This window comes from Taudactylus pleione, unplaced genomic scaffold, assembly GCF_031769625.1.
Source record: "Taudactylus pleione unplaced genomic scaffold, aTauple2 ptg000362l, whole genome shotgun sequence".
NCBI lineage: Eukaryota > Metazoa > Chordata > Amphibia > Anura > Myobatrachidae > Taudactylus > Taudactylus pleione.
The window spans coordinates 7,458-33,758 of NW_028284763.1; the positions used below are offsets into that span (position 1 = coordinate 7,458).

Consider the following 26,301-nt stretch of genomic DNA (forward strand, 5'->3'; position numbering starts at 1 on the left):
ACGGATAAATCTGCTAATGTGAGAGGAAATTCTGGGATCAGTAGAGCACATGTAACTAAATTGCCATAGTATATCCCCCACACCACCAGGCATAGCATGTGTCAAACAACTTTGCTGAGTACTGTACTGAGGCTTGTTGGGCTGGAGCACTTATTACTGTATACAATAATGTACAGTACAGTAAGTTTGTGCAGCACAGGGGTAAGTATTGCTGCCTGTGTTACACTGCCTTACACTACCACTCATTGATATTATGTTCTCCCCCCCTCTATGTGTCCATCATTATGTTCTCCCCCTCCATCCTCCTCTATTATCCCCCCCCCATTCCCATTACTACAGTATATTCTCTCCATCCTCCTTTTCTGTTATGTTCTCTCCCTCTCTTCGTACTGTGCTGGTGCTCTGTTCTGCTCTCTCTACCCCTGTACAGTACGGTAATTCACTTATGGTACTTTCTTCTCTCCTTTGCTCTGTTCCTTTGTGCAATGTATTGATGACAGTACATACAGTAGATACAGTAACATGTCAGTGGCAGAGGTAGTGCTGAGATTTGCAGTAAACATGTAGAAACACATATACAGTACAGTAGTATATTTTATTTTGTTTTCAGTAATATTTTGTTTTCGGTCACCATCCATTGGCTACTGTACCCTGATCTGAACCATACAGCACCTGTACAGTACACTCTCCAGAACCATCCTCTGCAGACCCAGCATTGTCTAGATCCCAAGAGTGCACATTTTTTAAACCACCAGCTCTGTGTCCATTGAAGTGTGTTTCTTTTTAGCCATTTTGCAAAATAGTTTACTGTACAATATTTTAATCTACTGTTAATTGTGACAAGTAATTTGCTTAATTCTAAAAGGTACTTTGTCTGTAAATAGTCAGAAAGTTACTGTATAGATGAATGTAAAACTACCGTAATTGCATTTTCCGTTGTACCACATTTCTGTTCTAGAGAAGGGCTACTGTACTGGATGTAATTGATACTTTCTCCAATAATACTTGTACTGTAATATGCAGTATGGTCCAACACTTATAAGAAAGATAGTAAGTTGGTGCATTGGTCAGCATTGTACAGTACACAAAACATACAGTATACAGTAATTGTAATAGTGAAACTAAAACAAAAACTGGCAATAAATAGCTAAAATGTAAAAATAATAAATTTAGTATTAATAGGTTCCAGGGGCTATATTCAGTGATATAATAGAAGGCTATACTGTACAGTACTGTATACAGTAATGTAGAAAATGTAAGTCAGCCAAACATATAGTGCTATACAGTACATACAGTATTGTACAGTATGTTTACAGTCTTATTGTATATAGATGAATTCGTAGTTAAGCAATCTTACAAATAAACTCACTATACTGTTTAGAGTGTATATTTTTCTTTTCTGATTTATCACAAATGGTAATACATAGATTATCCTAAAATAAACCTGGTGCGGTGTCATAATTTTCTATTTTTAAAATCCTTATCCATTAATGCTGTACAGGATGCCACATAGTATCCCCAATTCACATTATTACATACAGTGTACCAAGCTCACAGTATTACATACAGGGTGCCAAGCTCACATTATTACATACAGTGTACCAAGCTCACATTATTACATACAGGGTACCAAGCTCACAGTATTACATACAGTGTACCAAGCTCACATTATTACATACAGTGTACCAAGCTCACATTATTACATACAGTGTACCAAGCTCACATTATTACATACAGTGTACCAAGCTCACATTATTACATACAGTGTACCAAGCTCACATTATTACATACAGGGTACCAAGCTCACAGTATTACATGCAGTGTACCAAGCTCGCATTATTACATACAGTGTTCCAAGCTCACATTATTACATACAGTGTACCAAGCTCACAGTATTACATACAGGGTGCCAAGCTCACATTATTACATACAGTGTACCAAGCTCACAGTATTACATACAGGGGGCCTGATTCAGACCTGCTCGCAAGCGGGTCGATGGTGGCCCAGTGAGCATGCGCAGGACGGAGCCGGCTCTGTTGTGCGCATGTGCGAGACCCGGATAGTGACAGGCAAATCATCGCTCTGGGTCTCGTACCAAAGGGGGCGTGCTGTCGATGTTGAGTGACAGCACGCCCCCTTTGGTGGGCGGGCCAAGGGCGTGGCTGCCCAGACGGAGGCGTTCCCATGGGACAAGTGATGTCAGTGGGAGTGCTTTTGGCTCTGTTAGAGCCGAAAGCACTCTAGGGCTTGCGGCAATGAGACCCTACCACAAGGGTCTCGTCCCAAGCCCGACGGTCGCGATGGTCTTGACCATCGCAACCATCTTCCTGGACGCTCGCTATAGCTGTGGGTGGTCATCCACAGCTATGCGAGCGGCCAGGAGGCCGCTCTAAAAACACGGTAGGTCGGCCCTGATTCAGAGCGAGCGCTCTGTCAGAGCGTCCGGCTCTGAATCAGGCCCAGTGTACCAAGCTCACATTATTACATACAGTGTACCAAGCTCACATTATTACATACAGTACAGTGTACCAAGCTCACATTATTACATACAGTGTACCAAGCTTTTATTATTACATACAGGGTACCAAGCTTTTATTATGACAATGTAATGTCACATAATTCCGGCTTGGCATTGGTTCAGACCCAATTGCTTAGCATGCAAATCTGAGAAATTGGTGCTATAGCAATTAATGGAAAAACAGGGGAAGGTGCTTGAAAACGGGGGAGTGGAGATCCGAATGCAGGCGTGCCTAACGGTAAAAAGGGCGTCTAATGGGTGTGCATAATTAGTAAAGGAGCGTCATCGACCACGTCACTTGGTTGTCTTTTAGCCTGAACTGCTCGCAGTGATAGCGGTAAGAAAAACCTACCACAAGCACTGCGAGCAGTTCAGACGCCTTTCGATGTTCCCGATTAATCTAATAAATACCGGAGATGACGTGCGATGCGAATGGCAAAGGGGCGTCTTTACAAAATAGCGAGCGCTTTCTTCGTTCGCTTGCTCAGACATAGAGGCATCAACAAACCGCAAAGAGCGAGCGCTCAATTTAAATAGCCAGCCCCTTTTTTGGAACGACCGTCCGCAAATAGCGTCCGGCTCTGAATCAGGCCCTATATCTCTTTCCTGTGTGTTCTAGTCACATCATGTTATGTTCATAACTGGAAACGGTTTCAAAACATTGCAAGATCCTTATACAATGTTGCAAAGTATTGCTGCTATATTCTCTGTGTCCTTTCTAAAGTGACATCCAGCTAGTAATAGTCACAGTGTATCAGCACCTCTATTTACTGATTTATTTAGCTATTCTTCCCTCTGTGTTGTCATTACCCTGCATAGATTACAGTATGTGCACTTTATTTCCTATACCGTTATAATAAAATCATATATTGATTAATATGTAACTAGGGGCTGATTTAGCAGCGCACATAAGCGATGATCGCAGATTCTCGATGGTCGGTAATCTGCGCATGCGTCGGACCTGTACTGTACATGTGCTGTATGGCTTTCTATGATCGCACGCAGTTCAGCAGCAGTGACTGACAGTCTGTTACCGTTTCTGTGGGGCGAAGGGGTGGAGACAGCATCAATATCCCAAAATACATTTGTTGTGGTAATACCTCAGTGACATTCTCAAGTCAGGAGGGTACCCCGCATCTTTGGGCCAACCTGTCACAATTTGACTTATACACTTCAGTCACCCAGTCACTTATCTGGTTACCGGCTCCATGACAGACGTCATCCAGCTGCGACTTCTTCTCATCTCCTGCGCTCTGTCTGGCTTCTGGCTACCACATACAGCATTCCCTCCAGTGCTGACTGCTGGGCGCAGCCATGATAGTCTGAATTGTGTGACTGTCCATCCTTCAATATGAGACCAGTATACAGTCACATGGTGCCTGCAGCCAATCCCTGACAAGCCAGGGGTATATAAGGACTCTCCCTGCACAAAGCACTTGCCATTGAATTCTTTTCCACAGCCTAGATATGTGCTTTCCAATGAGCTCCTGCAGGTTCTTATCTATTGTCCATAATCTCCAAGTGCACCACTGGCTCCTGCTGTCTGACTCCTGATATCCTGTATCATTGGTTCCAAGCCGATAACCAGCTCCATTGATTCCAGTCCGATACCTAATTCCATCGGTTGCAGTCCAATATCCTGTATCATAGGATCTAATCCGATAATCAGCACTATCGGTTCCTGTCAGATACCTGATTCCATCGATTCTGGTGTTCAAGCCAATCCGGTCCCATTCCAGTGTTCCAGCAGTCTGGTTGCATTCCATCTATCCAGTATCTGCTCCCATTCCAGTGATCCAGTAACCTACTGGTTCCAGTCTATCTGCACCTGTGTGCCTCAAGCACCTATCATATGTTTCTGCCAAGTCACCAGCTGCTCCACCAGTGCCCTCAGTCACCAGCAGCCACATCTTGCTTTCCAGTACACTTTACATTTCTGTCCCAGTCCTTAAGCAGCTGCCTAAGTCTATCCAGCTTACGTCAGTAGCCTCAGACTCCATTCCAGCCTAAGTCATAAATCCGGTTCCACAAACAAATTCATGCACAAGCTCCACAGCCCAGTGCTAGGAACGGACTTTGGAAATGTTTGATAAATATTTTTTCCATAGCCAATAAATGCTCTAATTTCCTATTTAGTTTTTTGTGTTTTTATCATTTTTTATTTGATTTCAATAAATTTTTATGTCAGAGGTTTCCAACCTTCACCATTACAGTCCAGGTTTTAAGGGATGTTCATGCTTGAACACAGGTGACTTATTTAGCATCTCAGTCAATTTGATTTAACCATCTGTGATTAATCATGGATATCCTTAAAACCTGGACTGTAATGGTGGAGTTTGGGAACCTCTGTGTTATGGAAAATCTATTTTCCCCACAAGAATGAACCTTAACATAACAAACATCAAACAAATTATTTCCCCCCCTTCCATGGTCCATCTTCCTCTGTCACAGCATCACCTTCTCCTCTGACCCCACGTTCACTATGTTGGTGTCATTCTCAACTCCACTCCCAGCATTTAGACCATCTCTATATCCGGCTGCTTCCACCTCCAGCAGTCACCTACTGCAAAGGCTGCTGGGCTAAAGGGGGAGGAGCCAGCACCTGGTCCCAGGCAGACAGCAGGGAAGTATGCAGCTTCTGTGCTCTGGGCCTGATTCAGAGCCGGACGCTCTGACAGAGCGCTCGCTCTGAATCAGGGCCGTCCCTCTGGTTTTTTAGAGCAGCCTCCTGGCCGCTCGCATAGCTGTGGGTGACCACCCACAGCTATAGCGAGCGGCCAGGAAGATGGTTGCGATGGTCAAGACCATCTCGACCATCGGGCTTGTGACGAGACCCTTGTGGTAGGGTCTCGTTGCCGCAAGCCCCAGAGTGCTTTCGGCTATGTTAGAGCTGAAAGCACTCCCACTGACATCACTTGTGATGTCAGTGGGGCTGGCCCCAGACGGTAGGCGTTCCCTTGGTAACGCCTCCGTCTGGGCAGCCACGCCCCCGGCCCGCCCACCGAAGGGGGCGTGCTGTCACTCAACATCAACAGCACGCCCCCTTTGGTATGAGAAACGGAGCGACGGTTTGCCCATCGCTATCCGGGTCGTGCGCATGCGCACTGGACCACCATCGACCAGCTTGTGAGTGCATAGTGCTCACGAGCGGGTCTGAATCAGGTGTTCGATGGCGAATCTGTACATTGCAGAGGAATGGAAAGCTGAGACTTCTGTTCTTATATGAACTGCAGTCTCCATACAAAAATATATTGATGCTGCGATTCATCCACGGAGCGGGGGTGTCGCTGGAGAAAGAATAACATTCTCCATGGTAACCCCCTGTATGAATTGCCGAAAGCTGTGAAAAGCCCTGTTTTTTTCTGCTAAAGCTACTGTGAAATGTTTCTCCGTTTACTCTGTACGGCACTACAGACACATTGTGGTACATTCTGGTGCCTTATAAATATATGTTGCTAATATAAATGATTATTTGAACTTTTTTTGTGGTTAGCGATCAACTATAACAGCGCTAAGCATGTATCATTAAATTAATCCTCTAACCTGTGTGGGCGATTCATTTGTTTTTTAGGCGTGATAGTTACTGAGCACCCAGTGTTCAAATTCCATTGTTCTGGGCGGTCACTAATTATCACCCTCTTTGCCCCGGGTTTAGCCGTGTAAAACGTCTAAACCCACATAAAATTCACTTTATAGCGCGCTAACTGCGGTTAGCACGCCCTAACCAGGGGGTTTCTCACATATTCTGCTCGCATCCTCCTGAGGGTGCGAGCAGAAATGCCAGCGCCGTCATCTATCGCGCCATGTCGGAGCAACAATTGAATTGCTCCATCGGGCGTCTTAAAAAAAAAGCCGCCTGCAAAACATTTGAATCGCCCCTACTGACTGCGATTTCTTCCACACAATTCTTTTTTTATTATGATTACCTTTCGCAAGACGTGTTTGTATGAGGTAACCTGATTGCTTTATTACTTCCACTTATTTTTTGCAATCACAAACCATGTTTCTAACAAACTTTGCTTTCACAAGTTACAATGATAAAGTAGTAACAGGATGTTCCAGACCACAAAACTAGTGATGGCGTCTTCTGGTTGTTTGGGGGATATTTCAAACACAGAAAATGCTTAGGATGATCTTTATCCAGGGAAATATCTGCGATTGTGCAGAGACGTCTTCATTTTGTTCTCCTGTATTATCAGTAGTGACCCGGATGACTAGTTACAGTAATTACAGTGGGTCTGATTCAGATTTGGCAATAGAGTAAAGCCAGGTACACACTAGAAGATGTTTGTACCCGGCCAACGCACGATGCGACGGACAACATGTCGTGCGGTGGTTTTACACCACACAATCTGGTGAACGACCGCATGAAATGTCACCAGCCGCCTCCACAAGCATGCGTTCATCAATTTCACAGATTGTACATCATGTATGCTCGATCTGTCGATGCCATGAATGACCCCCGTGGTAGCGCGCATGGCCATTCATAGTGGGTACACACATGCCGATCTGAACGATATGTTGACCCAATACACCGGATCAGGCGACATTTCGTCTAGTGACTACTAGAGGTGTGCAGGTTTGGTTTTACTCGGTTCTATTTGCCAAAGTTCGGATTAGTTTGGATTTCTCTTATTGGCTATCCAAAACACGTGACAGCTGGATAGCCAATATGATGCCGTTTTTGAGATTCTAACATATCCGGGTAAATCTGAATAAAACCGAACCGCAGTTTAGAGATACATAATTGAACCCGAGGGTACATGTGGGCATTATACAAAGGTGCAGCAGTATATAGCGCTGGAAATTTGGCGTGTTATGATCAGGGATACTTTATATTCCAGAGTTTTGACTATAAAAATGATTAGAATAATACAAAGAGGATATTTATAATATTTTTTTTACATTTTTCCTGCAGTATTATTAACCTCAATATCATTAATTTACAGTCATTTTTGACCACCTCACAGTTCACGATATTGTTTTCAGTTTTAATATTGGCCAAAGGCTGCAGCGAGCTGACTGGCTAAACTAAGGGGTCTATTTATTAAGCTGTGTTAGAAGATAAAGTGAACAGTGATAAGGTACCAGCCAATCAGCTCCTAACTGCCATCTCACAGGCTGTGTTTGAAAAATAACAGTTAGGAGCTGATTGGCTGGTATCTCCTAACACAGCTTAGTAAATAGACCCCTAAGCATCAGAGCTGCGGCACAAACACATGGCAGTTTAAAAAAGAATATAGCCCATCTAGGAAATATGGTGGCAGACAGGATGGCAGATTGATATAAACTATACAATGTTATAGAATGTTTTCTTTAATCAAGAACTGTGGACCTCATTCAGAGGCGGTGGCACGGAGCGATTGGTCGTAGCGAACGATTTTTTTTTCAACTGCGCATGTGTGTACATGGCAGTGCGCGTGCGCAAGCCTGTCTTTCCGACCGCAATCCTCTTGCTCGTTAGTCACTAAGAGGTCATAGCTGTGATTGACATTTCGTGCCGTTTGTTGGTGGTTACAGGGGAAGGTGCTTGTGAACGGGGGTGTGGTGGTGCGCCCGCAGGCGTGGTTGACCTTAAAAATGGCGTTTTAAGGGCGTGCATATATTATTGAGCGAGTCATCACACACGTCATCTTGTTGCAATAACGATGCTACTGCTCGCAGTGCTAAAGGTAGCCCAGGGTCTACCCTAAGCATTGCGAGTGCAGGCGATGGTTTCTGCATCAACCGATGTTTGTAGGCAATTAACAATGTAACAGGTGTTAATCGTGCACAATTCTTTTTTTATTATGATTACCTTTCGCAAGACGTGTTTGTATGAGGTAACCTGATTGCTTTATTACTTCCACTTATTTTTTGCAATCACAAACCATGTTTCTAACAAACTTTGCTTTCACAAGTTACAATGATAAAGTAGTAACAGGATGTTCCAGACCACAAAACTAGTGATGGCGTCTTCTGGTTGTTTGGGGGATATTTCAAACACAGAAAATGCTTAGGATGATCTTTATCCAGGGAAATATCTGCGATTGTGCAGAGACGTCTTCATTTTGTTCTCCTGTATTATCAGTAGTGACCCGGATGACTAGTTACAGTAATTACAGTGGGTCTGATTCAGATTTGGCAATAGAGTAAAGCCAGGTACACACTAGAAGATGTTTGTACCCGGCCAACGCACGATGCGACGGACAACATGTCGTGCGGTGGTTTTACACCACACAATCTGGTGAACGACCGCATGAAATGTCACCAGCCGCCTCCACAAGCATGCGTTCATCAATTTCACAGATTGTACATCATGTATGCTCGATCTGTCGATGCCATGAATGACCCCCGTGGTAGCGCGCATGGCCATTCATAGTGGGTACACACATGCCGATCTGAACGATATGTTGACCCAATACACCGGATCAGGCGACATTTCGTCTAGTGACTACTAGAGGTGTGCAGGTTTGGTTTTACTCGGTTCTATTTGCCAAAGTTCGGATTAGTTTGGATTTCTCTTATTGGCTATCCAAAACACGTGACAGCTGGATAGCCAATATGATGCCGTTTTTGAGATTCTAACATATCCGGGTAAATCCGAATAAAACCGAACCGCAGTTTAGAGATACATAATTGAACCCGAGGGTACATGTGGGCATTATACAAAGGTGCAGCAGTATATAGTGCTGGAAATTTGGCGTGTTATGATCAGGGATACTTTATATTCCAGAGTTTTGACTATAAAAATGATTAGAATAATACAAAGAGGATATTTATAATATTTTTTTTACATTTTTCCTGCAGTATTATTAACCTCAATATCATTAATTTACAGTCATTTTTGACCACCTCACAGTTCACGATATTGTTTTCAGTTTTAATATTGGCCAAAGGCTGCAGCGAGCTGACTGGCTAAACTAAGGGGTCTATTTATTAAGCTGTGTTAGAAGATAAAGTGAACAGTGATAAGGTACCAGCCAATCAGCTCCTAACTGCCATCTCACAGGCTGTGTTTGAAAAATAACAGTTAGGAGCTGATTGGCTGGTATCTCCTAACACAGCTTAGTAAATAGACCCCTAAGCATCAGAGCTGCGGCACAAACACATGGCAGTTTAAAAAAGAATATAGCCCATCTAGGAAATATGGTGGCAGACAGGATGGCAGATTGATATAAACTATACAATGTTATAGAATGTTTTCTTTAATCAAGAACTGTGGACCTCATTCAGAGGCGGTGGCACGGAGCGATTGGTCGTAGCGAACGATTTTTTTTTCAACTGCGCATGTGTGTACATGGCAGTGCGCGTGCGCAAGCCTGTCTTTCCGACCGCAATCCTCTTGCTCGTTAGTCACTAAGAGGTCATAGCTGTGATTGACATTTCGTGCCGTTTGTTGGTGGTTACAGGGGAAGGTGCTTGTGAACGGGGGTGTGGTGGTGCGCCCGCAGGCGTGGTTGACCTTAAAAATGGCGTTTTAAGGGCGTGCATATATTATTGAGCGAGTCATCACACACGTCATCTTGTTGCAATAACGATGCTACTGCTCGCAGTGCTAAAGGTAGCCCAGGGTCTACCCTAAGCATTGCGAGTGCAGGCGATGGTTTCTGCATCAACCGATGTTTGTAGGCAATTAACAATGTAACAGGTGTTAATCGTGCACAATTCTTTTTTTATTATGATTACCTTTCGCAAGACGTGTTTGTATGAGGTAACCTGATTGCTTTATTACTTCCACTTATTTTTTGCAATCACAAACCATGTTTCTAACAAACTTTGCTTTCACAAGTTACAATGATAAAGTAGTAACAGGATGTTCCAGACCACAAAACTAGTGATGGCGTCTTCTGGTTGTTTGGGGGATATTTCAAACACAGAAAATGCTTAGGATGATCTTTATCCAGGGAAATATCTGCGATTGTGCAGAGACGTCTTCATTTTGTTCTCCTGTATTATCAGTAGTGACCCGGATGACTAGTTACAGTAATTACAGTGGGTCTGATTCAGATTTGGCAATAGAGTAAAGCCAGGTACACACTAGAAGATGTTTGTACCCGGCCAACGCACGATGCGACGGACAACATGTCGTGCAGTGGTTTTACACCACACAATCTGGTGAACGACCGCATGAAATGTCACCAGCCGCCTCCACAAGCATGCGTTCATCAATTTCACAGATTGTACATCATGTATGCTCGATCTGTCGATGCCATGAATGACCCCCGTGGTAGCGCGCATGGCCATTCATAGTGGGTACACACATGCCGATCTGAACGATATGTTGACCCAATACACCGGATCAGGTGACATTTCGTCTAGTGACTACTAGAGGTGTGCAGGTTTGGTTTTACTCGGTTCTATTTGCCAAAGTTCGGATTAGTTTGGATTTCTCTTATTGGCTATCCAAAACACGTGACAGCTGGATAGCCAATATGATGCCGTTTTTGAGATTCTAACATATCCGGGTAAATCCGAATAAAACCGAACCGCAGTTTAGAGATACATAATTGAACCCGAGGGTACATGTGGGCATTATACAAAGGTGCAGCAGTATATAGCGCTGGAAATTTGGCGTGTTATGATCAGGGATACTTTATATTCCAGAGTTTTGACTATAAAAATGATTAGAATAATACAAAGAGGATATTTATAATATTTTTTTTACATTTTTCCTGCAGTATTATTAACCTCAATATCATTAATTTACAGTCATTTTTGACCACCTCACAGTTCACGATATTGTTTTCAGTTTTAATATTGGCCAAAGGCTGCAGCGAGCTGACTGGCTAAACTAAGGGGTCTATTTATTAAGCTGTGTTAGAAGATAAAGTGAACAGTGATAAGGTACCAGCCAATCAGCTCCTAACTGCCATCTCACAGGCTGTGTTTGAAAAATAACAGTTAGGAGCTGATTGGCTGGTATCTCCTAACACAGCTTAGTAAATAGACCCCTAAGCATCAGAGCTGCGGCACAAACACATGGCAGTTTAAAAAAGAATATAGCCCATCTAGGAAATATGGTGGCAGACAGGATGGCAGATTGATATAAACTATACAATGTTATAGAATGTTTTCTTTAATTAAGAACTGTGGACCTCATTCAGAGGCGGTCGCACGGAGCGATTGGTCGTAGCGAACAATTTTTTTTTCAACTGCGCATGTGTGTACATGGCAGTGCGCGTGCGCAAGCCTGTCTTTCCGACCGCAATCCTTTTGCTCGTTAGTCACTAAGAGGTCATAGCTGTGATTGACATTTCGTGCCGTTTGTTGGTGGTTACAGGGGAAGGTGCTTGTGAACGGGGGTGTGGTGGTGCGCCCGCAGGCGTGGTTGACCTTAAAAATGGCGTTTTAAGGGCGTGCACTGCATATATTACTGAGCGAGTCATCACACACGTCATCTTGTTGCAATAACGATGCTACTGCTCGCAGTGCTAAAGGTAGCCCAGGGTCTACCCTAAGCATTGCGAGTGCAGGCGATGGTTTCTGCATCAACCGATGTTTGTAGGCAATTAACAATGTAACAGGTGTTAATCGTGCTGACGTAGGTTGCCGCCTGTGACCGGCTCTGAATTAGGCCGTAGAGATAGGAGGTGTGCTTTCATTGTTGTGGGTGTTTCCGCGCTTACGATGTGCGTTGCGATTGAGCGCTCATTTTGCATATTCTCGATCACTTTGGGTGCTACCGATCGCTCCCGAGCGACCGCCTCTGAATGAGGTCCTGTATGTGGATGTCATTACACAGGCAAACCATGGCCACCATTTATCAACAATGTATAACCCTTTTAGTGCTCGCTAAAGGGGTTAAGCCAGGTTTCTGGATTTAACAAACTACTATAATCTAAAATGCAAAAGAGGCAGATTGGCGCTGTCAGGGAGGGAAGCTACTAGTGACCGTCCCCTTTATGCCAACCCCTGCAGTGTGGGAGATCTAATCAGACCAGGAGGTGCTGGGTTAGGGCTGCCCAGATCACTAAAATACTGTCAAGTGCTGAAGTGGCTCAGCTGTAAAAGACAGCAGGGGGTATATTTACTTAAGCTTGATTTTGGTCGATTTTGTATTTCAGGGTATAAATCATACATTTACTAAACTTATTTTTTACATCATTTTTTTAAACAATGTAAAAAATCATCTGTTAGTAAATGTGTGATTTAGGGTTATATTTACAGAAAATCTATTTGGGTTGATGCTTCATCGATTTTGTGTTTCAGGGTCTAAACCACACATTTACATAGAGATGATTTTTTGACATTGTGTAAAAATTTTAAAAAAAAATCATCTCTGAAGCTGCACACACAACGATTTAGTAAATGAACGATATTAGTAAACGATTTTCGTTAATTTTATCAAGGGAAAAATGAACAAAAATTGTTTACTAAAATCGTTCATTTACTAAATGTAATGAACTATTTTTTTTTAACTACAAACGACTTTTGCCTATCCCCTTACTGAAAATCGTTGAGTTGGTCAATCTGACTGAACTACAAACTACAAACGCGAACGCGCATGAATGATAATTGTTCATTGTTTTAACTCAGAAAGTGAATGATTTTTTCAACGATTGAACGATAAACGATATCGTTATCGATAATCGTTCAAAAAATCGTTGTGAGAGTATGCACCTTTAGTAAATGTGTGATTTAGACCCCGCAAAAGAAAATCAACCAAAAATCAACTTTTAGTAATTATACCCCCAGCTGAGAAGGAGAGTGACTGAGAATCACCAGCTTCCTGCTGAGTTTCTACACAGGAATTCCTTCAGACACCCGGTAAAATCCCCTTACCAGTTTTATCAGCAATTGTAATATTGTTTTTACATTACAGGGAAATCTTGCAGCAGTGTTAGACCCTATTACACTGACAGAAATGAATACCCAGCGGTTACTTAATATCCGCATTGTAATTGAAGGATACATGAGAGAGGTACATAAGGATATTAATATATCAGTCAGTCATGGATTATTCTCCTCATCGACTGAAGTTGTATATCGTGAGCCAAACACAGGGCCTGATTCAGACCCGCTCGCAATCGGGTCGATGGTCCCCGACTGCACATGCGCATGCCGGAGCCGGCTCCGGCCTACGCATGTGCGAGACCCGGCCTGCGACAGGCGCTCCATCGCTACAGGTCTCGCACCAAAACAGGGCGGCTGTCGATTATGATTGACAGCTCGCCCCGTTTTGGAGGCAGCCAGGGGGGGTGGCTACACAAACGGAGGCGTTCCCGAAGGAACGCCTGCCGTATGTGGGAGGCACCACTAACATCACCAGTGATGTCAGAGGTGAGCTTCCGGCTCTGTTTAGAGCTGGAAGTTCACTGGGGCTTGCGGGAACGAGAACTTACCACAAGGGTCTCGTCGCAAGCCCCGATGGTCGCGACCATCACCTGGCCGCTTGCAAAAGCTGTGGGTGGTCACCCACAGCTATGTGAGTGGCCAGGAGGCCGAAACAAATATAAAAAAAATGCCCTGATTCAGAGCGAGCGCTCTGAAAGAGCGTCCGGCTCTGAAAGAGCGTCCGGCTCTGAATCAGGCCCACAGAATGATCATCCCCTGATGTAATCTTTAGGATTCAAAATTCCTTGTACTGCTTGATTGAGACATCACTTATGATACTAAGTGCTCCCTCCTATTAACCCCTCACCCCAACTGCTGTACCAATTCCATGTGAGTGGTATCAGTACCCCCTGGAGTTTAAAAATCTTCAATCCATCACGTGCACCAGCCTAGGGTACGTTAATAATGAAATTCCTGGACTAGATTTAAACCAGATTAGATAAATCATCATCTGATTTATTAGCTGAAATTTAAAGTATAGGCTTTAACAATTAGTGAGTATAGCTGATTCTCAGAATCTTTTAATGTATATTGTTGTAATTTCTAAATAATTAGTTATTCTCTTGGTTGGTCCTAAATAGTAAAGCTGCAGGGTAAGGATAGTATAGTTGCAATAAAATGTATTCTGCTTAAAACAACGTACTACTGTATATCTGTGGTAAACAGATATGTTATGAGGTACAGTAGATGTTAAGATGTATGTGTTTTAACTTGTTATATGGTAAAATAATTGTGTATTTTGGAAGAGGTAATTGTTATCTTTGACCTTTTGGTCAAATTGCCAAATTTAAAGGTGACTTCCCAATTTCATACTACAGTAACTGGAATAAAATAAAAATTGACCCTCACTTCCTATGTCACTTACCGTGTCTGGGGTGGGAACTCCACCTCTCTGCTGCGTGGTGAAATAAATTCAGTAACCGTATGAAGAGGCCCATTCGGAAGATCCAGCAGGTGTGCACTACCTCATCACTACCCATTGTACCCAGCGGAAGAACACTGAATAGTCATAGCAATTATTTCAGGGTTGTTACAGTAAAAACACTATGCTTGGCAAAGGTGCCCACTGGGCTCTTCCAATCAGTACCCCATTTCCCCTCAGTGCCCCTTGTTAACACTGCAGCACTTACTCTCCCACATCACAGGAAGTGAGGATGCCAACAACCATAACATGACATGTTCTACAATATGGCCGAGACAATACAAAACCTGGCGCTGTAGCCACGACTGGGGCTGGCTGGTTCCTAGTGGATTGATAGTCTGCATTATCTTACATATTGGCTGTCTCTGCTGTCTGCTGGCTACACAATGTCCCCTTTCTCTGATATGGAGGAAAATTAATCTGAATGGTAAAACGAGGTTCTACTACTCAGTAATCAGATGGACAAATCCAATGACAAGTGGGCAGAAGATTTTATTTTATTGGTTTAGGTAGCATCAAGCTCTCCATCAATCAGCAGAGCATTATCATGTAATATACTGCAATATATAGCACAATGGTGGAGCTGTGACATCATACGCCTCAGGTAGGTGTCTACAACCATTTTGGACTTGGATAATAACCAATAACACTTCCACCCCCAATGTATCTTCTTCTTGAATTCTGTAACAGGAAATAAATAGATTGTCAGATGCATTATATTTACATATATTACATATATATGTAGCATTCATGAAAATTACTTTTCTTTCTATTGTGGTAAAATATAGCTTCTTTTTTATAATACATGTAGGTGATAATAATAATAATAATAATAATAATAATAATAATAATAATTGTAGATCACCTGCTGCTAATCCAGTTTGGACAATTTTTTTTTTTTTTTTATTTCTAAGCATTTTAACTCAGGGGGTAAAGGATAATAAATTGAATCATTAGCCACATTCAGGGCTGCTGACAGCACTGCCGGGCCCAGTGCTGGGAGGGGGCATGGTTAAGTCGGGTAGTTGTGGCCAGACCCCTCTTTGCATAAAAGAAAAAATATAATATGTTTGCAGCCAAAAGTGCGATCACCCCCCCCCCCCCCAAGCACATCACACAGGGAAAGAGAGGGCTGACTGCTGTGTGTGTGCTGGACTGGAGAGAGAGGCTACTGCAGTAGCAGTCAGTCCTCCAGTGATAGTGGGGTGCTGCAAGACCCCACCAGACCGCTCCAACTGGCCCAGGCCAGAGTAATGAGTACCCGCTCCCTCCCTCTCAGTACTCCTGGCCACATTTACTAGCATTGGTCTCCATTTATGGTGATGAGCCCCACAATATTATTATTATTATTGTTTATTTATATGGCGCCACAAGTGTTCCACAGCGCCTTACATAGTACATGAACAAATAGGTTGATTTACATTCACTTACAGTACAGTACAGCACAGTACAATACAATACAATACAGGACATGGATAATATACATTGCTACATTCGCGACCATAACACCCAGATAAGCAACAATGCAAAGCAACCAAGTGTTAGGTGCCCTGGTAGAGAGTAAGAAGCAGATGAAGGTAGAGTAAGGAGAAGCACAAGAGGGTAGAGGGCCCTGCTCATAGGAGCTTACATTCTAAGGGGGAGGGACAGACAGACAAGGGTGAAGGAGTATGTAGCAGCAAGTTAAGATGAGAGCTGGAAGGGTTTGATGAAATAGTGGGTCTTGAGAGCCCGTTTGAAGGATTGTAGAGAGGTGGAGAGTCTGATGGGAAGCGGGAGAGAGTTCCAAAGGTGGGGAGCAGCGCGGGCAAAATCTTGGAGGCGGGAGTGGGAGGAAGTAATCAATTGGCATGAGAGGCCAATATGCTGTGCATGCCTAATCTCTCACTCTCAGGAGGCGCCTCCACAAGTAACATATACAAAGATGTTTGCCAGGAGGCAAAGCGTGACATCACATCAGAGTGCAATCCCCTGCTATGTTATAGCATATCCACCACTTTCATTAAATAGAACATTTCCAATTCTTCTCCTAATATACTGCTTGGTTCAGTCTCGTATGTGTCATACATTACTAATGAGATGAGGGGACAGCAGGTCTGTCTATATCACATGGAAATATTATATTAATGTTTCCCACAGAGTCCTTAGAAGTACAACTGGAATGCACAGAATTCTTTACATTTATAGTATAGGACAAATCCCAGAGACCTTGGTGTAAGTCTTTTTTTTAGAATAAAAATTTCCATGTGCCCCAGCAAGGAATGCCCCAAAAATGTGTTTCAGTGACCAATCTCTGCACAATTAGCGACATTTTTGCACTGCTCGACTATTGTACCTACAGATCTGGCGGCCACGGCCGGTAAACTGAAGATGACTTGCGATGAAATTTCACACTAATTGTGATCAGGTCATTTCACCTAACTGCCAAGATATATTGATACAATCTATGATGTCAGCTGTTATTACACTGTTCCTATGTTCTTATCGCTACTACTGGTAAATCCTGCAGATTATTAATCTACTGACATAACTCTATTGTTACATCTACTCCCTGAAGATTCCTACCTATATACCTGTCTGTTATTACCCAGTTTTGCTCTATTAATGTTCCCAATTGTAAAACACAACGGAATATGCTGCGCTATATAAGAAACTGTTAATAAATAAATAATAAATAAATAAGAAACATGGTGACATTTTCAGAGGGTATAAATACCCTTATGCGCACACCACAGAGCACCATGGCGTGCCACGGCATGCTAAGATGCAGTATAACGTGCCAAGATGCGAGAGAGTGTAATACCACTCCTCAAATGGCAGATGGCGTCCTTCTCTAACCGTACTGGGCATGCTTCAAAGAGCCATCGACAAGGAATCTCTACAATAGGCCCAACCACAAAATAAAATGTCATGGAACAGCTTGCAGCCAACTCACATGCCTTGCAAAATTAACAGCACCCAAATAGGGATATAGCACAGCAAGCAGGTAGGTGGCCCTGCAGCACAGCCTACATCCACCGTACTGATTATGCACCATATTTACAAAGCTGCACAAAACTACCCACAGCAATAGACAGCACAGCGTGACCAGTGTAATAGATGACTTTCAAAGCAAACTACACTACAGTATATAGCGTTTTTCTCCCCATGGAGCTGATTAATATATAGAACTGCCACCCTTGTGAGCTTCTGGCCATTTACCCTGGGTGGCAGTTGGTCAGCTGTACTGCGATCTCATTCTGGCACCCCTATCTCCACAGACATCACAGTGTGTTCTGCAAACTCATGCACCCCTCAATAAAAATGGCCATACAGCCCACAGTTTGGAACTTGTATATGTGACCGTTAATGACTTACCTTGGTCAGACTGGAGCATATTATCATATCCGCATTCTTCTCAGCCAAGCGAACAGTACAAGCTTTAACATCCTGCAAAATCCAATAAAGCAAAATGACCAAAGTGGTCCGGTCCCTTATCCCCAACAGCACATTATCTGAACAGACTATTGGACACCAGATGGTCTGCAAGGGGCTCAGACAGGGAGCAGCGCAGCTCACATATTCTGTAACCTCACAGACTTATAGTATATATATATATATATATATATACACAGTATATATATATAGTATATTTTGTTTCATTTCATTTTCTTATTAACTACATTTCAAATTGCTGCCACCTCGCACAAATGACCCGTCCCCTTGGAAAAGTGTAAAAGAATCAGGAATCTTTTTGAATCAATCAATCAATTCAGTTTACTTTCACTACAAAACATTAATAATGCATTGGAAGTGACAGTCTGTATGGAATCCAGGAATAAAAAAAAGTATCACAAAAGGATAATTACCCTACAGGTATACATTAAACACATAAATCACAGAGGGGAAAAAATAGTTCTCAACCTAACAGTACGGGTCTAAAGCTGGGTACACACTGAACGATAGTGTACTCACCGATGTGACCCACGATTCCAACGCCGCCGGGCCGACATAGAGGGCAGTCCATACACACATTGGGCTGTCCGGTGCCCAACCGCCCAATATGCCGGCCCCCGCCACATAGCACTGCATGGGATCGTCAGCCGCATCGCCTGATCTTCCTGAATATACAAAAGATCAGGCGATGCGGCTGACGACCCCATGGGAGTGCGCACTATGTTATGTAGTGCATACACACTTCATGATATTGACGGTTTCTCGTTCCAATGCGTCAGAATTGTCCAAATCGTTAGCAATATCGTGTAGTGTGTAGGGGCCTATTATCAATCTTTTTTTTTTACTAAAATAATGTGAAAATGGGTGTTTTCATGTCCTCACATTATTTTAGTATCACTTAAATGTATCAAAGGACTTTTGTAGGAATTTTAGTGAAAAAATTCCACCAAGCCCTTAAATTGGAAATGGGAAATGCGATCTGATTCAAATTTATTTAAAGAAACTGTAAAAAATATACCTGGAGGGAGGACTGCAATAATAATGCTATCTGAAGATGGCGTTATGCAGGGTTCCCTGCTCCGGCTCAGCCCTCCCTGCCTTCTGACAGGGAGAACAGAGACTGGGGAAAGCTTCTGTGATCAGCCATGTGTGTCTGATAGACCACAGACTGATCACAGTGAAAAACAAATGTTATAACAGAAAATAAAAAAATTACCTGCACCCTGGGACCAGTGATCGGTGAGTTCCCCTGTGACCTGGTCATCTGAAATGTCCTGTGAACTTAGATGCAGTTAAAGTCACTAAAACACAATAAAACTGCACCTAAATACCCGTGCTGGGACATAATGTCCCAGTAAGGGTATTTAAGCGCAGTTTTTTTGTGTTTTTGATTTTTCTAGTGAGGTTGGCAAATGCCTCCTTTTTACTGCTGCACTAATACCTGATCCTCTCTTCCGGGTTAGCGCTGGATGTTTCTTTTTCTGTTTTGCACTTAAAGTCCCGGCCGACAGAACAGGAGCCCAGTGATCAGATGACCGGAGTCACAGAGGTAAGTGTTAGCGGAGGTCCCCAGCCAGCCACCCCCATTTCTGTCCCCAGCCAGCCACCCCCTCTTCTGTCCCTAGCCAGTGACCCCCACTGTTGTCCCCAGCCAGCCACCCCCTCTTCTGTCCCCAGCCAGCCACCCCCTCTTCTGTCCCCAGCCAGCCACCCCCTCTTCTGTCCCCAGCCAGTCAGTCCCACTTCTGTCCCCAGCCAGTCAGCCCTACTTCTGTCCCCAGCAGCACTCTCGCTTCCCTTACCTTGATGGCTCCTCTCTTCCAGCAGCGGCAGGTTTGCTCCTCTCTTCCAGCAGCAGTGGCAGCGGGCAGCATGCTCCTCTCCTCCAGCAGCGGTGGGCAGGCTCCTCTCCTCTAGCAGTGGTGGGTGGGCTCCTCTCCTCCAGCAGCGGTGGGCGGGCTCCTCTCTTCCAGCAGTGTCGGGTGGGCTCCTCTCCTCGAGCAGCGGCGGGCTCCTCTCCTCCAGCAGCGGCGGGCGGGCTCCTCTCCAGCAGTGGTGGGTGGGCTCCTCTCCTCCAGCAGCGGCGGGCGGGCTCCTCCTCCAGCAGCGGCGGGCGGGCTCCTCTCCTCCAGCAGCGACGGGCGGGCTCCTCTACTCCAGCAGTGACGGGCGGGCTCCTCTCTTCCAGCAGTGTCGGGTGGGCTCCTCTCTTCCAGCAGTGTCGGGCGGGCTCCTCTCCTCCAGCAGCGGCGGGCGGGCTCCTCTCCTCCAGCAGCGGTGGGCGGGCTTCTCTCCTCCAGCAATGACGGGCGGGCTCCTCTCCTCCAGCAGCGACGGGCAGGCTCCTCTCCTCCAGCAGCGACGGGCGGGCTCCTCTCTTCCAGCAGTGTCAGGCGGGCTCCTCTCCTCCAGCAGCGGAGGGCGGGCTCCTCTCCTCCAGCAGTGTCGGGCGGGCTCCTCTCCTCCAGCAGTGGCGGGCGGGCTCCTCTCCTCCAGCAGCGGCGGGCGGGCTTCTCTCCTCCAGCAGCGGCGGCGCAGATTGATGCCATGACGTCACACACCGTGCGCCTTCTTTAAAAGAAAAAAAAACTTTTAAGCACAGCAGCTGGGATGGATGGTGGCCGTGGAAGAGGGTGGGAAATGGGCGGGCAGCAGGCGGATCCCCTTCCCGGGACCTTGCAGTGGCTACTGTTGTGCTCCACCCCCTCTCGGCAGTTCTGCTGTCTGCTCAGCTGTGTTACGGCGGGGAAGTGTGCGGTCTTTGGTGTCACCCCCTTGGAGGGTGACACCCGGGTGGCACACACCCCCCTTGTGACACCACTGCAGCTACGGACAGTGATCCTCAAATTAGTATGTGGCCAGGAAATTAAATTTTTATTCATGTGTCTGAGAAATACAGATTTCATTCACTGTATCAGCTGGAATAATGCATCATCTTAGAAAGTTGTCTTCATTTCATTTCCAACTAAGAATATTTTATACTTATGCATCATCTTCGAAAATTGCTAACTATGACTGGCATATATTTTAAAATTAAAATTCCTTATTGACTACAATACGGTACATAACCCACTTTGTAAGAAGATTAATACATTATTTACCACCTAAATATTGTGATATAATACTCACCCCATCTGGTTTGTAATCACACAGTGCTAATTCCCCTCTGGCAGATTTGGGGCACACAGTTTCCTGTATCATGACCCCCAATGACTGGGAATGTTTTTCCTCCTAATAAGAGATTATTTGTAAATGTAAGAATCTGAGCTCTGCAAATGCAATAATGCCTCATACTAACTTGTGAATCCTAAAATGAGCTATACAAGAGTTTTAATGTTGGTAAAATTTGGGTGTTTTCACCCCCTTTTCACATTATTTTAGTAACAAACCAATGGATGAAAGGGCAATTGGAGGACAATTCACCAAATTCTCCTCCAAGCCCTTAAAGTCGCATTATTTTAGTAATCAATTTGCATTTCCCATATTTGTAGTGGGAAATGTGATCTGCTCAAATTTAGTAAAATAAAATTGTAAAAAAAAACACTGGAGACTGTCCTGCTATAATAACACTATCTTAAGATGATGTTATCAAGACATCCCTCCATTTTATCTATTCCAGTTGAACCTTCCCTGCATGCTGACAGGAAATTCAGGGCCTGAAGTAGACTTCTGTGATCAGCCATGTGTGTCTTATAAACCACAGGCTAATCACAGTGAAAAAAATAGTTGAAAAATAAAATAAAAAATGTACCTCCATTAAGTGATCCAGTGAGGTGCCCCGGTCCCCTGAACACTGTTAAATTACATACTATGAAGTACCAGCTGGAATCTCACTTTACAGTACAGATCAGTTGGCAGAGGAGAGCAATCAGATGACCAGATCACCATGGAGCTCACTGGATCACCTGAAAAGAGGTAAGCGTATGCTTAGCAGTGTGGGTAGGGGGAGACTTAGCCGGTGGTGTATACACCGTCAAAGTCTCAGGGAATTGTTTGCAAAAAATACCCTAAGAAGCGTGGGGAGAGGATTCGCAGGGACAGAGCTTTTCCTCCAATTCTGTCCCTGCATGTGATATTTCATATATCGTTGTAATGTATTTGTATATTGCATTGTGAATTTGGGCCACTTGGACCCTATATAACACCAGTAAATTAAATGCCAGTGAGTATAAATGATTCCACTTATTAATGCTGTGTAGAGATCAATGAATTTCCTGTGGTTTGATTGTGGGAAAATGTGTAGTATCTACTATAGCTAAAGGTTTGGTTTTGTGGTGAGGGAATCAAATCTTTTCTCAATAGTGGAAACAGCAGTTACTTAAAGATCAATATATCAGGCACATTTATATACATTGTTATTTCATTTTCACTACTTTCCTAGTATTTGTAGTTCACAAAAAAACATGTTAAAGACACTTTTGTTTTGTCTATTTCCTTTAACTGTAGATATGGGAGAAGTAATATAATTAATAATTGGGGTATTTTAAGAAGAACAGGAGACCCCTATCTCCACTTCCCTGATGAAGTGGATGAAACGCGTTGGTAATTACTTGGTTCACTGATAATCTACTTTCTATATCTGTTCAGCACATTTAACTTTTTCCCTGGACTGTTATGAAGAATATTTTTAAAATGTGGAGGATTTCTATGAGATTGGGAAGCTTTACCCCAATACTGTACATAATCAAACCAGATAAACTATTATTATTAGTATTAGTAGTATTTCTTGATGTAGATGATGTCATTACCAAAAAGACACTATTTATATTTTTTTAATATGATTTGTAGTTGCATTTTCTTTAGCAAAGGCATGTAGAGTGTGAAGTACACATGGGCTCCTGGGTCCAGCTGCGCCCATACCTTCCATCCTGCCCCCATAGACTACATGTACTTCTCTGCCAATGCTGCAGAAATCACCAGAAAAATTACCATGGTCCTATTTTCCCATAGTTCTGCTCATGCAAAGTAGACAAACCACTGGGAAAATGGCACCAACTTCCCAATAACAGGGCTTCAGTGTGTCCTCTGCTATTGCTGCCACCTACCCTGAACACAATTTGTCATAAGGCTGCACCCCAGGAGGCTGGTGGGTTGAAGTGCCATGACCGGAGCAGCACACACTGGTCAGAGCATCCTAAGGACACTCCGAGCAGCTGTATAGGCTGCAGGGTCCATGGATGGAGCATCTGATAGTTACCCCAGCTGGCACTGCAGCACTAATACTGGCTGGAATGGCATCCTGCTAGCCAGATGCAGGGGCTGTGATGGTGCCACCCCCAGAGCCAACCACCCTCCTTACTGCCCTGGGCTCTAGTACCAATTCCCCAGAGATATTCCAATTTGCAGTAGACTCTGGCAAAGTGTGAGAGTCTTTTAGGCACCTGCACCAGCAAGAGGGGGGGGGGGCAACACACATACTGTACACAGGGCACCTCCTTTCTTAATGCACAGAAAGCTACAGTACCTAATTAATCTACTTTCTATCTTGTTCTAGCATAATCCAATTGGCAGCATAATAAGCCATCTAATTGTCTATCTGTGATTGGCTGAGTGATGCAAGAGACCACTCCTGATTGGCTGCCCGCCTAGCATGCAGCCAGGCTCTCTGACACTAAACTCACCAATTTTCATTGGATTATGTAGGGATAAGACCAAAAGATTTTAGGTAAATATTAATTAGGGAGGAACCTACAGATGTGTCCTGGTACATCTTTGCTCCATACTCCATGTACTGCACCCTGCTCGTCGCACTGTTACATGGCGTGTTGAGTCACATCGTAAGTGTCGGAGAGTGTAATACAACTTTCTGTCCACCAGATGTTGTTTTTCCTAAACTGCACTGGGCATGCGTTAAAATATACAATGCAATGTATGTAGTACCGCCACTGATAGGCTGACTAAACCTGTCATTCGGTACACTATAGTTGTCATGGATCGAGAGCTGTAATTGAGAGTGTAATAAAGGATTCAATCATTCGGTGTGCGAATCCTGAGTACACTTTTAATAAACAATTCATTAATGTGTTCTGCCATCATTATTACAGTATAGTATGCTAGATACACATAACAGCAAGGTAACAGCTCATTTTAGAAAAGTCGGTGCCCATCCATGCGACATTGTTCTGCTGTGATGTGCGGCATCAACACATTGATAACATGCCTTAGAAATGAACAGTTGGGTTTGAAGGGCACTGCATAAATCCATCACTGAACTACAATTCTCAGGCCAGAAAGAGGTGTCTCTGGATTACAAACTGACTGTGCATTTTATGCCGCACACTTGCAGCAATTTTGGCACTCCTGTACACAGCCATAAGTGCCTTCAGTGGTATGCAGCAATCATGCAGTTATGGCATGTCTCAGGAACAAGTAGTAAGGTCTGAATAGTGGTGCATATATCCATCACTGAGCTACAAGTGCTAGCCCAGAAAGAGGTGTCTCTGGATTAGCAACGTGTTGTACAAACTCCAAGCAGCACAGTAGTGCCGACATTGCCGCACATTGCTGTGTGAGCGCCGCGCACCACTTTCTGCAGTGCCGCAGTGACCAGCATTTACTAATGTGTACCGATTAGCGACATGTCGTACAACCTCCAAGCGGCACAGCAGTGGCGACATTGCCGTAAGTGTGCAGCATAAAATGCACAGTCAGTTTGTAATCCAGAGACACCTCTTTCTGGGCTGAGATTTGTGGTTCATTGACAATTTCATAGAAGGCTGCTAAAACCCCACTACTAAAGCATGCCATCACTGTGTGAGTGCCGCACATCACTGCAAAATAGCCTGCCATGCAGAATTACTACAGTACTGTATACCTGTATTGAAGCCACTGTTTACACTCTGCAATACTGTACAGTATATGATTGGTCCGCCTGTCAGGGCTTACTGTTCTATTGTATTCTGTAGTGCCATACTGTATCCATCCACTGCTGTATTATTCACCGCTTACACTGTGGCCCTGATTCAGAGCCGGACGCTCTGACAGAGTGCTTGCTCTGAATCAAGGCCGACCCTCTTACTTTTTGGAGCGGCCTCCTGGCCGCTCGCATATCTGTGTGTGACCACCCACAGCTTTAGCAAGTGGCCAAAATGATGGTTGCGATGGTCAAGACCATCGCGACCATTGGGCTTGCAACAAGACCCTTGCGGTAGGGTCTCACTGCCGCAAGCCCTGGAGTGCTTTTGGCTCTATCAGAGCCAAAAGCATTCCCACTGACATCGCTAGAGATGTCAGTGGGGCCAGCCCCAGATGGTAGGCATTCCCATGGGAACACCTCCGTCTGGGCAGCCATGCCCCCGGCACGCCCACCAAAGGGGGCGTGCTGTCAATCACCTCCCGGCCGTTGGGAAGGGTAGGCGAGTCTGACCAATAGGGGCGGCAGGTTATGGTCATGTGTTTTCTTGCCAATCAGTAAAGAGCTTAGCTTACAAACCACACATCAAAGTGCATGAAAACATAGAGTGTGGCAGAAACGCAGCTTAGTAAATCTCCCACAAGGTATGTAACAGCTGTGCTGCAATTAATATATTTTAGCACCCCAGATATTACACTGCAATTGCCCCCATACTGTACCTTCAAGAGTACAGGGGGGACATCATACAAGGGTTTATATAAATACAGGACATTTTCCTCCACGTTGAAGCGTTTCACAGCCTCTATTATCCGTGTTTCATCCTGGGTGTCACGTTCCCGAGACTGTGAGAGACAGGTGTCTAATGTGACTGCAGAGAGTAAGAGCAGAGGCAGCCAGCAGCTCCTCATCTTGTGCTGAGTTAGAGGGATCCTCCGGTCTCTGAGTCTGTTTCCACCTTTCTACATTACACAGCTTCCTCCTCCTCCTCCTCCTCTAACATCATATTTGCAGGATGTGATTTCATGTTGAAACTGAGAATTGCTCCATTACTATGACAGTATTATTGCCAACACAAACTGCGCTTTAAAGATGTTTCTAGAAGACTTTGGCCCTCATTCAGAGCCGCACGTTAACAACAGTACGCTCGTTGCGTTCCGATGTTGACTAACCGCGCATGCGTCGGTGTTACACCGCGCATGTGCGTACGGCAGATTGCGAGCTTTTTTTCTCTCGTTCCTAAAATAGCGTACAGGAAGT

At 44.3% G+C, this 26,301-nt stretch overlaps 1 protein-coding gene across 1 annotated transcript; it reads right to left on the minus strand.

Annotated features, from left to right (window-relative positions):
• Nucleotides 1–15,242: 15,242 nt before the first annotated feature.
• Nucleotides 15,243–25,988, minus strand: LOC148508514 (antibacterial peptide PMAP-23-like). The gene is made up of 4 exons (XM_088444415.1): nt 25,764–25,988; nt 21,321–21,422; nt 18,114–18,185; nt 15,243–15,437 (listed from the first exon to the last, which is right to left on the minus strand). Exons 1-4 carry the CDS (start codon nt 25,950–25,952, stop codon nt 15,369–15,371), a joined length of 432 nt encoding a protein of 143 aa, XP_088300541.1. The 5' UTR covers nt 25,953–25,988; the 3' UTR covers nt 15,243–15,368.
• Nucleotides 25,989–26,301: the final 313 nt, after the last annotated feature.